Below are 14,886 nucleotides of genomic sequence, written 5' to 3'. Positions count from 1 at the left end.
TTTTGCACCTGTTTGAAAGGAAAATGTAACAAAAAGTTTCTGAATGCTGTCTTTTGCGTGAATTAGCCTATGTTACTGTTGGTAAAGCCTCTTGGAGCCTTAGTTTCTTTGTGAGTTAAATGAGAGCATATACAAAAGTAATACATGGACTCTAATTATTAAGAGGAATGATAGCACTGGCCTTTTCACTCAATTATCAGCTCAATTATGTCACTCAGTTATTTTGCCTTTAAAAAAAATACTACAATTTTAATAGGTAATAGGTATTAAGCATAAAAGCCTCATTCTAAGAGGTTTAAAATGTTTTCTATATGTTTAAAATGAAATGACATGAGGTTAAAATTTTAAAGATGCTAAATTATAACAATTTCTAAAAAGGAAAATGGATCTTAAATCGATTCTCTGATAGAATTTTATACAAACATTTGATATTAAATGTTCTCAAAAACATATGACTTCCTTTTCTCAAGGAAAAATTTATATTATGTGGTAAGTGAGGAAAATATCTTAACACTGTACTATCATTCTCTGTTCAACTTTATAGTGCTGTTACAAGTTTTACTGTTGTTATTCTTGCTTCTTGATCTGGTTATTTCATTTTAGTTAATAGATTATATTAGAAGGTGTAGGTGAGTTGGGATAAGGAGCGTTAATTGTAGAATAGCTCATGTACAGTACACTGAAGGCATGGGTCTTAAATGTTGCATTCACTGCTAAACTCTCTGTGTCAATTGTGGGTGCCTGGCATACAGCATGCATTCAGAAAGCATTAGTTGTAGAGCCACAATGCATATAAACTTTGATGCTGGTTCCCCAGAGGTGAAAAATACGCTTTAACATTATACCTATCATAAATTTGTTGGACTTTAGGTAGGAAGTCAGAAATGAACATAAGTATTATTATTGGTTTTTATAGGATTTGCAGATTTGGTTGTGTAATGTAAAGAAGTTAGTAGAATATAGGACTCCATTCCCTCTTTTGATCAACAATTAATTTATGGCTTGGATTTTAAAATAGGTTTATAGATTAGAGACCTAATGAATGTATGCTGATGAGTTTTCACTGGCAATATAACATGGTCTTTTTGGAGAAGGGAATGGCAACCCACTCCAGTACTCTTGCCTGGAAAATCTCATGGGTAGAGGAGCCTGGCAGGCTACAGTCCATGGGGTTGCAAAGAGTTGGACACTTCACTTTGTGGATTTGTGTGTGTTTTTTTCCCTGAAAATATAATTTTGCCTTTATGTGATTTAAAAAGTATTTTATGATGTTATTTTTCATTTTTTTCTTAGGAAAGTCTTAGACCTCTGACTATCAACAATTTCAATCAGTAAGTTGCTAGGGAAACTAGGAAATCATACAGAAACTCAGTTCTGATGTTTGGACCATATACTTTGTATAAATGAACAGATTCAATAGATACCATTTATTTCATTATATTTATTACATGTAAATGCTAGGTACCATCTACATATTAACTTGAAATTTTGCAGAAATGAAAAACATGGCTTACATTTCTTTTGGCTTTGTCAGGTGGATCCTATTTGGTAAAATCTCTGGTCTTCCTAAAAGGTTAACAGGTTCCATTTTGGACATTAACTTCTGTACGTATTCAGTGGAACAGTGTGGTACTGAATCTTACACAGATACCATGGGAATCAGGATCATATCAACTAATATGTATTTTATGTATAGCCAATTTTTTAAAGTATTTGAAACTGGAATCTTACTCTCTAATTTTGCAGTTGATAAAAATGGTGATGTATGCATTTCTATTCTTCACGAACCTGGAGAAGATAAATATGGTTATGAAAAGCCAGAGGAGCGCTGGCTGCCTATTCACACCGTGGAAACCATCATGATTAGTGTCATTTCTATGCTGGCAGACCCCAATGGAGACTCACCTGCCAATGTTGATGCTGCAGTAAGGACACATCTGCTCTCCCCTTTAATTAAGCTTGATTTAAACTATATACTTTTATATGTATGTGTTTGTGGACGTGTATTGATATATCTGTTTATTTTCATTTATTTTTCTCATAAATCTTATTTTACTGCCAAATAGTTGTACCTTTTAAGAATAAGGATGCTATCCTACATAATTGTAAAACTATTATTATACTTAATATCTAGTCGCTATTAGGTCCATATTATTTGCAAGCGTTTATCTTTGAGACTTTGAGACCTAACAAAACGTTGGATTACCCTACACCCTACACATAGATTTACCATTGTGGAGATTTTGCAACGTTGTTGTTATTATTAACATTATTGTCATTATTATTATTTGCTAAACTGAGAAGGCTTTACAGATCTTTATATTTAAATACTTCAGCATGTAGCTCTTAAGAACAAAGAGAGGGGGCGAGGGAGAATCCAGAATTTAGGAACTTATTGTATTTTGTATTCATGTTTTATTTATTTATTCATTTATTTTTACTTAGTTTTTTATTTTTTAAAGGATGGTGTTTCCTATCATTTTATTATAGGTTTCTCATTTTTACATTATTGTTTTTATTTTATTTTTCAATCTTCCTTCTTTTCCTTTTAAAAAAATTATTTGTTTTTTGTTCTTGTTTTTTTTTGCCTGCACCATGTGGCATATGGAATCTTAGTTCCCTGATCAGGGATTGAACTTGTGGCCCTGCAGTGGAAGCGTGGAGTCTTAACCACTAGGGAAGTCCTGTATTCATGTTTTATTAGTCTTTTTTTTAATCTAGAATAGTCCTAGTTCCTCAGTCATCTATCCCTCTTTAAAAATCCTTTTGTTCTAATTCTTGGAACCTTTGTTAGGATATGTGAAAGCCAGCAGGTTAAATTCACCTTTTTTTTTCCCTCTTGTTAATTCAGATCTACATAAAAACTTGGGGGTAAAAATCTTACTTGTAGAAAAACACTACATATATAACCACCTTTCATTTGATCTTAGCCAAAAGGCCAAGAAGCGCTATAACCACCTTTCAAATCTCTGACTTTGAATTTTTGAATTTAGTAATTGAAGTAAACACTGACAGAAAATCATTCTAACTTTATGCTTAGTCAAGTCAACATAAGGGATGTATGTGTGCAGAATTGGTTCTCCTTAGGAGTGTGTGAGTGGTAAGCCAGATACTAAACTAAGAGTGAAAAAAAAAAGTAAGAGTGAGTTGGAGGAAGAGAGGTGTCAAATGCCAAAATGAAGAAGTAATTACTTTCCATACCAAATACCCATACCTGGAGCTCAAATTCTAGTGGTCTTCAGATATTTTTATAAAATCTGTATATCATCATTATTACTTTAGGAAGGTATTAAAATTTGGGGTGTGTGTAGAAGGAAAGGCCAAACTTTCTGTCATTCAGTTTTCAACCCCACTTTTTAGTGGCTTCAAGCTGCCATTCCCAAACTTTAACTTTGGGGCTCTCTTCAGTAGGTCCTTTCCCTCTTGGCTGGGGTCCCACTGAGACTTCCCTAGGCTGCTGCTTTCTCTGCTCTGCTGCACGTTTCATTGTTCTTTCATCTACCTTTGGTCTTCCAGGAAAAATTTCTCCCCATTATTAGATGACTTCACTGCCATTTTCTTTGGTCGTGAGGATTTATATCTTACAAAAGTAATTCCAGGGACTTCCCTGATGGCCCCAGTGGTTAAGATTTCATGCTCCCAATGCAGGGAGCACAGGTTCTAGAATTAGGATCCCACATGCTACATGGTGCACTCAAATAATAATAATTCCATATGATCTTTTTAATACCTTTCTACCTGATCCCCCTTGCTCTCAGTCTTAATTCTCTCTGCTGAGTGTGCTTTTTAGGTGATTTTTTTTCTCCTTTGTTTTGACCTCCCCTTTTTACTGGAATTGCTCTTTCTTAAAATGTCTTAGAAATGATAATGAGGTAATTAGAGACAATAACATTTTATTCACAAATACTTTATCAAATATCTACAAATCTCTCTGCATTTCCACATTATAGTTTACCTCATCATTTACTATAATGATTGGCTTACTGGGGTGCCTTGCTTTGAGGGGAAAAAATTGTTCAGATCTCTTCCTCTGCAAGAACAAGTGTTGAAGGTTTCTACAGTCTTTGCTGTCCCTACATGGATGATACAGGGAAAAAAATAGGCCGGGCATTTTAGTGAGAAGTTCCTGCTATTTACATGCTAAATACAAATCAGCTCTCTTCTCATGTGAAAGTATGCTGGTGCTCTTTTGTGTTCCCTTTTCATGTGCCTGGCAGTAATAGTGTTATTGTTACTGTCATGTCCTGGCCCCTCCCCCACTAGAAATACTACTCAGTATCATCTCAATATGATGCACTACACCCATCTACTTGATATAGGAGGCACAGTTCTGTCTACTTTATTTTCTGGGTGCTTCCAGTAGAGAGTTGGTGATCCTCCAGATAGCCTGGATATCTTATTTGTAAGCAGCAGCTTTCTTTTCAGTGTAATACAAAATTGCTAAAGCTTTTTAGGGCCCTTTCCTTTTTCAAAGAGACTTTGCCTATAGAAGTAATTTGTATGTATCCTGGCAGAGTGCCTTGCAAAAGTGTTTTCAATCTTATCAACTGTTTAACATTTTAAACGTGTTCACATTGCCAAAGCATTACATTCAAAATTAAAGTAGGTATTTGAGGAGTTTGCATAAAATCACTTGCTATTACTTTTGTACTTACAGAAAGAATGGAGGGAAGACAGAAATGGAGAATTCAAAAGGAAAGTTGCCCGCTGTGTAAGAAAAAGCCAAGAGACTGCTTTTGAGTGACATTTATTCAACAGCTGTAACTTCACTTATTTCAGGGTAAGTTCATTTAAAAAAATCATCCTACTCTTTTACGTTTTTTATACATGACATAGTGTTTTTAGAAAATGTGTGATTTGGGGATTTGAATTGCTTGTTTACATTGGCTTCATTTTTCAGTGGTAGTGTCCAGTAATCTGCTGTTTCTCAGCAGATTAGTGTCATCTACTTGCTTTTTCCTTCAGTAAATCTAGCTGTTTTTAACTAGATATTCCGTGTTAAACTGATTTAGTATGGTAGTAGTTCACTGTTGGTAAAATTTCTCATTATAGAGGATTTTTTTGTTTTTGCTACATTTTCTTTGTTTTTACCTTTTGGTCTGCCATCTTTGACTAAACTAGGCACTGAAATTTCTTATATTTTCTCATACTGTGCTGTATATGGTAAAGATTGACTTAAGTTTTTCCTAGTTTTTTTAAAAAAAGAAAGACCATAGTTTATAATATATTGATAAGACCATTAAATATCTACCTTTCTTGTTTTAATTGGTCTTTATCTCTTTGCTCATTACTTACAGGGCCAGTAGGAAAATTTTTCCTTTTCTTGTATACCATCTGTCCACAAGTCTGCTTTAAGTCTATCAAGGAGCCAAAGATAGTAGGCACCCATCTGGCTTAGCAGAAGACACGGTGTAGATGAATTGACCAAATGTGTGATATTTAAGTTCTTTGGCTTTTCTTTCTTTAAATTAAATATTGAGGTGATAAAACCTACTTATGAAACGTAGCATCTAAAAAAGTCAGAGTACATGCTATATATCTTTGTACCGGCCACCTATTTTAAGAAAAAGAGCTTTATTATTAACTGTTACATCTCCTACATTCCCCTCCTCTACCAATACTTTTTCCATATTCCCAATTCTGTGTTTATCATTGTTTTTCTTCACAATTTCATCAATTTTTATTCCTAAACAACATATTGCATGTTTTTGAGCTGAATGTATGTGGAATTATAATGTCTTTTTTGGGTCATATTCTTTTGTGACTTTGTTGCTCAACATTATATTGTTGCAATTGTCCTTTGTTATATACAGTTATATTCCATGTTCTCTGTTACATAGTATTTCATTAGATAAATTTACTCTTGGTTCTCATTTCATTATTTCTCTAGAGTGGGGTTTTTGTTTGTTTTTTGTTATTGTTGTTTTTGCTTATTCTTGTTTCTGTTTTTGTTTTGTTTTTATTTGGGGGAGGCTGTTTCTTGTTTTTGGCTGTACTGCCTGATTCCTAGGATCTTAGTTCCGCAGTCAGGGATTGAACCTGGGCCTACGGCAGTGAAAACACTGAGTCTTAATCACTGGACCACCAGGGAATTTCCCTATTTTGCTTTGTTTTCGCTATTACAGAGAATGTAGCTATCCTTGTTTCTTGTAGATGTACTAAAAGAGTTTCTCTGGGGTGTATACCTAGGGGTGGAATTAAGTTAAAGGTGTATACACATCACTTTAACTAGATAATGCCAAATTATTTTTTAAAATATTGGATCTATTTATACCCCTGTTGGCAAGGACAAGGGTTCTATTTGCTCCATATTGTCTTTAACATTTGATATTATCAGACTTCTGCAAAGTCTTGTTTGTTTTTCCCAGTTTTTTCTTTTGGGTCTTCACTGCGGTGGACGGGCTTTCTCTAGTTGTAGCGTGCAGGCTTAGTTGTCCTGCGGCATGTGGAATCTTCTGTAACCAGGGATCAAACCTGCAGTCCTTGAATCGGAAGGCAGATTCTTAACCACTGGACCACCAGGGAGCTCCTTCCCCAAAGTTTTTGATCTAGTATCAGATGAGATGTCATTACAGACTTGATGTGTGTTGCCCTAGTTACAATGCAGTTGCATGCTATAATGTGTTTGACCATGGATACTTCCTCTGTGAAGTGCTTTTTCTGGTCTTTCCTATTTTTCAGTTAGGTTATTGATTTCTATCCTTGTCAGTTTACTTTCTTTATAGTATCTTTGGGTGAACAGAGGTGCTTAATTGTAATGCAGTTGAATTTTAATTTTTTCCTATATGGATTTTACTTTCTGTGTCTTAGATTCTTCCCTGCCACCAGAAAGTTATTATTGTAGGATGAAGTAAGAGGACAAAGGGAGAAACAAAATCTTCCCGCTCCCACAGATCAGCTACATGGCCACATTCTGTACCACCAGGCAAAAGGATTCTGTCTTTTGGTTCTGTATCAAGGGTAGAGGGACTGTATTAATTCCCTTGCTATTTTACAAATTACCCCGTGCAATGACCTAAAACAACATCTGTTATCTCGTCCACGTTGAATCTTCTGGCTCTGGGGTCATCATAATGCTGCAGTCAAGGTGTTGGCTGGCACTGTAGCCATCTATCTCAGGGTTCAGCTGTGGGTGGATCTGCTTCCAAGTTCAGTCATGTGGTTGTCGGCAGGTTTCTGTTCCTCACAGGCTGTTGACTGGGTTCTTTCTAAGTTTTGTCACATGGGCCTCTTCATAGGTTAGCTCACAGTATACTGGTTGGCTTCACCAGGAAATAAATAAGATGGTAAGAGAAGATAAGGTCTCTGGGTGTGGTGGATGTTACTGCCTGTCCAGAGGGAAATAATCATACTCCAGGCTGTTGGGAATGTTGCCTGCTGATAACTCATAGCTGACTTGCTTTCTAGGAGTTAAGAGATCACTTGCCCAAGTTAGTCCCTTTCCTCAGAAGCCACTTGCATCCATGGACTGTTTGGTTTGGAGAAAGAATGGGTTGGTACAAAGACTTGGGCTTTTTTCTCAATTTGGGGATTATCTGAAAGGCCATTCCAGTGTTGGATTGCCTGAAGTCTGTATTTCAGCTGCGCTACCCCCACCATCTTCTGCTTAGATCTGTTTCCCTCACTGTTGCTCTTCAAAGCACTTCCCAGTAAACCTTACACAAATACCTGTCTCAGAATCTATTTCCTAGGCAACCTGACCAGGACACAAGGCATTGTGTAACCCAAGACAGTAATGCTGAAGAATCTGAGTTGAACGGTTCAATGAAGACTATAAGACCTTCTAGAACTAACACCCCCAAAAGATGTTCTTTTCATTATAGGGCACTGGAATGCAAAAGTAGGAAATCAAGAAATACCTGGACTAACAGGCAAATTTGACCTTGGAGTACAGAATGAAGCAGGACAAAGGCTAATAGAGTTTTGCCAAGAGAACGCGCTGGTCATGGCAAACACCCTCTTCCAACAGCACAAGAGAAGAATCTACACATGGACATCACCAGACAGATGGTCAGTACCGAAATCAGACTGATTATATTCTTTGCATCCAAAGATGGAGAACTCTATACAGTCACCAAAAACAAGACCAGGAGCTGACTGTGGCTCAGATCATGAACTCCTTATTGCCAAATTCAGACTTAAATTGAAGAAGGTAGGGAAAACCACTAGACCGTTCAGGTATGACCTAAATCAAATCCCTTACCTTTACACAGTGGAAGTGACAAATAGATTCAAGGGATTAGATTTGATAGAGTGCCTGAAGAACTATGGACGGAGATCATGACATTGTACAGGAGGCAGTGATCAAGACCATCCCCAAGAAAAAGAAATACAAAAAGGCAAAATGGTTGTCTGAGGAGGCCTTACAAATAGCTGTGAAAAGAAGAGAAGCGAAAAGCAAAGGAGAAAAGGAAAGATATACCCATTTGAATGGAGAGCTGTAAAGAAAAGCAAGGAGAGATAAGAAAGCCTTCCTTGGTGATCAGTGCAAAGAAGAGGAAAACAATAGAATGGGAAAGACTAGAGATCTTGTCAAGAAAACTAGAGATACCAAGGGAATATTTCATGCAAAGATGGGCACAATAAAGGACAGAAATGGTATGGACCTAATAGAAGCAGAAGATATTAAGAAGAGGTGGCAACAATACACAGAAGAACTATACAAAAAAGATCTTCATGACCCAGATAACCACGATGGTGTGATCACTCACCTAGAGCCAGACATCCTGGAATGCAAAGTCAAGTGGGCCTGAGGAAGCATTACTATGAACAAAGCTAGTGAAGGTGATGGAATTCCAGTTGATCTATTTCAAATCCTAAAAGATGATGCTGTAAAAGTGTTGCACTCAATATGCCAGCAAATTTGGAAAACTCAGCAGTGGCCACAGGACTGGAAAAGGTCAGTTTTCATTCCAGTACCAAAGAAAGGCAATGCCAAAGAATGCTCAAACTATTGCACAATTGCACTCATTTACACGCTAGCAAAGTGATGCTCAAAAGTCTCCAAGCCAGGCTTCAACAGTATGTGAACTGTGAATTTCTAGATGGATGTAGAAGAGGCAGAAGAACCAGAGATCAAATTGCCAACATCCATTGGATTGTCGAAAAAGCAAGAGAGTTCTAGAAAAACATTTACTTCTGCTTTATTGACTATGCCAAAGCCTTTGACTGTGTGGATCACAACAAACTATGGAAAATTCTTAAAGAAATGGGAATACCAGACCACCTGACCTGCCTCCTGAGAATCTGTATGCAGGTCAAGAAGCAACAGTTAGAACTGGACATGGAACAACAGTCTGGTTCCAAATCGGGAAAGGAGTACGTCAAGGCTGTATATTGTCACCCTGCTTATTTAACTTATATGCAGAGTACATCATGAGAAATGATGGACTGGATGAAGCACAAGCTGGAATCAAGATTGCTGGGAGGAATATCAATAACCTCAGATATGCAGATGATACCACACTTACGGCAGAAAGCAAAGAAGAACTAAAGAGCCTCGTGATGAAAGTGAAAGAAGAGAGTGAAAAAGTTGGCTTAAAACTCAACATTCAGAAAACTAGGATCGTGGCATCCAGTCCCATCACTTCATGGCAAAGAGATGGGGAAAAAATGACAGACTTTATTTTTTTGGGCTCCAAAATCACTGTAGATGGTGACCGCAGCCATGAAATTAAAAGACGCTTGCTCCTTGGAAGAAAAGTTATTACCAACCTAGACAGCATATTAAAAAGCAGAGACATTACTTTGCCAACAAAGGTCCATCTAGTCAAAATCTATGGTTTTTCCAGTGGTCATGTATGGATGTGATAGTTGGGACTATAAAGAAAACTGAGCACAAAGAATTGATGGTTTTGAACCATGGTGTTGGAGAAGATTCTTGAGAGTAAGGACTGATGCTGAAGCTGAAACTCCAATACTTTGGTCACCTGACGCGAAGAACTGACTCATTTGAAAAGACCCTGATGCTGGGAAAGATTGAAGGCGGGAGGAGAAGGGGGCGACAGAGGATGAGATGGTTGCATGGCGTCACCAACTCAATGGACGTGAGTTTGAGTAAACTCCAGGAGTTGGTGATGGACAGGGAAGCCTGGCGTGCTGCAGTCCACGGGGTTGCAAAGAGTCAGACACAACTGAGCAATTGAGCTGAACTGAACTGTACCCAAGACAGCAGGACAGAAGACTCACTGCTTTACCTAGTTGCATATGTGTACATGTGAATCTAGAGTCATTGGCTCACAAGTAGAAGTACAAATGGATCTGTATATGGCTTCTGTTGGTCCTAAGCAGCCGTCTTCTCTCCCCTGCTTATTTGAGACCACATTCACAGTATGTGGTTATCTCAATAGGACCACACCCTTGATGGGTTTCCTATTTGGATCATTTAAGGATTGGCCTCCACATCTCACCCATATCTCCTTAAAAATTAAGGCTCCTGAAATGCTGAGCCTTTCTTATCGCCTTTGCTACAATAAGATTATGAAGAAAAGTGAAAACTCTCCTCAGTGGGCTTCAGGACACACCCATCTCACTGCCAATGATACAGGTGATCTGTAGTGGTCTTGCTGACTGAGAAAGGGAGGAGGCTAAACTGTCTCCAGTAAGTTTTAAAACATAAGACAGATATGAAAAACAAAACTACTAAAACAAAATACAGGAGAATATCAAAGTAGAGAAGGATTTATTAGGCACAAATAACACCCATAAAAGGGAAAAATGATAAATTTGGCTACATCAAAACCCAAAACTTAAATATTATGACAAGACAAAAGAAATAAAAATAAGTGGCAAACTGGGAAAATATTTCTCTAATCTAATATTTAGGATTTCTATCTACTGTCTACAACAAAATTTTGAAAATCAATGAGAATATCAGCACAAAGTAAAATGATATGAATAGATAAAGAAGCAAAAGAAAGCTGATAGTTGTTATGCATGCCACAAGTAACTCAGCTGCATTTATAAGCAGAAATACAAAGCTGCAGGGGATGACATCAAATTCATCAGGCTGTCAAAATCAAAATGTCCAAGAAACCCAGGTGTTGGTGAGGATTTCAGGAAATGGTATATACTTGAACTCCTTCCTGGCATGTGAGGCTGTTCTGTCAACACTGGAGAGTGATTTGGTAATACCTAGTCAGTGTTCTTGCCTGGAGAATCCCAGGGACGGGGGAGCCTGGTGGGCTGCCGTCTCTGGGGTCGCAGAGTCGGACACGACTGAAGCGACTTAGCAGCAGCAGCAGCAGTCAATTTGAAAACACATATCCTGCAATTTAGGTGTATAGGTTAAGAGAAACTCTAGCACATGTATACAAAGAGACATGATACAAAGATATTGCTTATAATACTGTGTGTAATTTTTAAAAGCCCCATCAGAAGTAATCAGTTATTATTAATATCAGTTACAATATTGTTAATCAACGAAAATATATAATGTAGACTTAGTTATATGTAATCACATAGTTAACAGTCTTGAATAGGAGAAGCAATGTGATAACAAGAAAAAAGAATGATACCATTTATATATAAGTAAAACCCACCATTCTGTTGTAGTTATCTGACAGAATGAAAGTTTTTTAAAAAGAAAGGACTAGAAGAAATACATAAAATTCTTAAATTTTGCAGTAGTACTTTAGGGAGGAAGAGAGGGACCTGGGAAACAAAAGGACTTTGCCTTGTTTTTTTAACTGTCAGTCTTGCAGCATGTTATGCTCACCTTCCTTCTCCATAGAATACTAAAGTAGTAAGGAGACCAGGGGCTGCCTGTTTGCCACATTCAAAGGCTTAATTTCAGTTTTGATGAGGGTATTTTTGTTGTTTGTTTTTTGCCTGTGGCATGAGGGGTTTAGTTCCCCAACCAGGAATGCAGTGGAAGCATGGAGTCTTAACCATTGGACCTCTAGGAAAGTCCCTTAGTTTTGGTTTTTTAATTTCTGTAGCATTTGAACTGAATTGACTATTGATCTCCCTTCTAGAAACATCTTCTCTTACCCATAAATATCATGGCTGTCTCTTGGTTTCCTCTGAATCTGACTGCTACCTTTAGAGCTGCAGCTATATGTAAGGAAAAGTAAACCTCTTTCCCATCTCAGCCCACCAGTTCTCAGAAGTAACCATGCTTAATCTTTCAGAAATCTAATCTACCCCAACACCCATGTACATACAAGTGTGATTTTGTCTGTGTCTATAGCATACATGTATACATTGTGTCCACTCTGAGCTTTCTGGTTAATGTTGTCTTTTGATATTTTATTAATATCAATTGTCAGTAATATATATCTGCTTCCCTTTTAACAGTTGCATGTTATTAAGGTTTAAGATTTATATCTTGGAATGAGAAGTAACACCAAGAACAGCACACCTTGAACTCATTTCATTTCTTATTTAATGAATATTTCCAAAGGCACTATTGTCTTGGGAAAGAAGGGGTTCTCCAGAGTACCATAGATACTATCCAGGCCAATAAAGAACTGTTCACCTGGCCAGTTAGACCAGGCACAGGAATGTTAAACCACATGGAAAGCTTTAGTGGGAGTAATAGCAGAGCATGGCTTTAAGTCAGCACATGCCTAGTACTGAATGGTTAAGATAGAGGTTAAACGTAGGGCTGTGAGTGAGATTAGAAGTCTCCAGAGTAGAGATGTCCATTCATTTGGTACAGAGAGCAGTACTTACTAGGGCCAAGGACAGCATCCTTCAGACGCTGGGGACAGAAATACGTGGGCTGGTTCGTCACCAGGAGAAGAGCTAGGAGAGTGAGCTGTTAGACCTCAGAAAGGAAATGTGTGAATGGTCCAAAGTGGATAACATAAAGGAAAGAATAAGAATAGTTCAGTTTGGGGGAGAAGGATGGGTTGGTGATGGGGGAGAGTTGTTTAGTGCCACCACACTTGGTGGCAGTGTAGAATGAATTGGAACTTTTGGAAGAAAGGTAATGCCCTGATATAAACCTATTTAACTTATGGACTGGTTTCACTTAAGAATGGTTGAGATTATTGGGACACTTACCCTTGAGTGAGAAATTACTTTCATTATTGCCTTTTAACATCAAAAAGTGTTTTTTGTGTGTGTTGTTTTTTTTAAAGCATGCTTGTCTGCTTTTTATTTTTTAGGCCTTCTTAAAGATTAAAATGTGTAGCCACTTGGAAAATTAATGATATGATTCTAGTTTTAGAAATAAATGGAATAAGACACTTTGAAGCTAAACCATCTCCAGATTTGTAGGTTAGGAATCAGGAATAGTTAAGACTTAGGTTTAAGGCAAAAAACAGATACTTATTTCATAAAGTTGATATGAAAACAGTGTGATTTTTAACACCACCACACAGATTTTAAACCAGAAATAGAATATATATATATCCTATATATGTAAATCTACATACATATATATATGTATATATATCCTATATATGTAAATAGGATATATGTATATCTTATATATGTAAAATGACTATTTTAGATCAACACCATTTATTTGAGTATTAGGTAAATTCAGCTTCTAGAATTTTTCTTTCTAGAGCAAAGAACAGCAAACTTGCTTTTGCTGTACCAAGGCTTTTTTTCTGTTTAGAATATATTTTATTCAAAGGAGGGGAAATAGATTTTTTTTTTCTCTGCCTGCAAGACGCTAAAGCTATTTAAAGCTGGTTCCTCACTATTAAAAGGCTTGAATGTCTGATATTAGATAATTAATGAGTTTCTGTAGTCAGTCTTCTCTGGGGTATTTTTCTTTAAAACCTCACCTGGAAATGGTTTTTAAATGATTGTTTTGTGGCCCTGAAATTTCTTGTTCATAACATAAGAGAGTGATTACTGAATGCCTAAGTTCTATACCCAGTTCTTTTTCAGCCCTGAGAAGTTAACTGACCAGGGATTAATTTGAGTGTGGTATATAGTCTTTGGAAAAACATTTTAAGTAACATAACCTGGAATTACAATCCTATTCATTACAATTTTTCTTGAGGATCAGTCTGTGCCTTTAGATTTTCTAATAAAATATGTACATATATGTGTATCTGTGTGCAAAGGATAGAACCTGGTGCTGGTGAAAGGTTTGGTGGATTCAGAGCTTTGCTGGGGATCATTTACATTGGTTGCTACGAGCCCTTTGGGGAGAAATTTAGCAGTCATTCTACTTCTCAAGAGCTGTCTTAGGAGGTAGTCTAGATTCTAGAAACAGGCACATGTTTGACCATAAATATCCCACAGTTTTCTTCCTGCCCACTGCAGAGCTTTGGTATGGTTGAATTTGGGTGACTGTAATATTGATAACTTCATTTGGGGATTTAGAAGACACATTGAACTTTTCCCATGTCTGGTATAAGTTAAATATTTGCCATGCTGGCTCTAATAAGTACATTTGGCTTCTTTGTTAGGAGTTTAAAATTATATCCCTTGGATTCCTAGTTATTATGTATGAGTCTTCTTGTGACCAACAATGGCTTGGCAGGTGATACAGACTCCCGAGTTTCGAAGCAGTTGATCTGATGTAACACTAATAGGCATTTTTCTCCCTTGCCCCTTTCTTGTGCTCCTCTTACATATTTCAAAGGACACATTCATATAATAAAAGCTCTAAAAAGTTTAATCATTTCACTAGATTTTTTTTTTTAACTGAAACAAGTGTTTTGTTAACCTTTTGAACAGAAAACTCTGCCATTTATTAGCTCTTTGACCTTGTCTTTCTTTTCTCTGTAAAATGGGGGAAACCCCTTTATATGGTAATTATGAGCATTACATGAGATGAGTTTTTAAGGCACTTTGTATACTGCTTGGCACATAATAAGCACTCCATAAGGTGACGGATGTTTTTATTTAGCTGTGGTTCTTCTAGTCTAATTGAAGACAGGAGATCAGCAGATACAAAACAATAGAAAACTCTAATTG

General features: G+C 37.0%; 1 protein-coding gene across 2 annotated transcripts in view; it reads left to right on the top strand.

The window, feature by feature from the left end:
- Window positions 1-14,886, top strand: part of UBE2G1 (ubiquitin conjugating enzyme E2 G1) — an 89,556-nt gene that overhangs the window by 71,228 nt on the left and 3,442 nt on the right. For both annotated transcript variants that reach the window (XR_003507019.1, XM_027519740.1), the window contains 2 exons: window positions 1,747-1,925; window positions 4,658-4,780. Coding sequence is in view for 1 of the 2 variants with exons in the window: in XM_027519740.1 (XP_027375541.1) it covers window positions 1,747-1,925; window positions 4,658-4,744 (266 nt within the window). In the remaining variant the exon portion in view is untranslated. The remainder of the gene's footprint in view (window positions 1-1,746; window positions 1,926-4,657; window positions 4,781-14,886) is intronic.

This window comes from Bos indicus x Bos taurus, chromosome 19 (assembly GCF_003369695.1).
Source record: "Bos indicus x Bos taurus breed Angus x Brahman F1 hybrid chromosome 19, Bos_hybrid_MaternalHap_v2.0, whole genome shotgun sequence".
NCBI lineage: Eukaryota > Metazoa > Chordata > Mammalia > Artiodactyla > Bovidae > Bos > Bos indicus x Bos taurus.
Note: the sequence above shows the minus strand (reverse complement) of the source record. Positions and strands in the feature narration are given on the sequence as shown.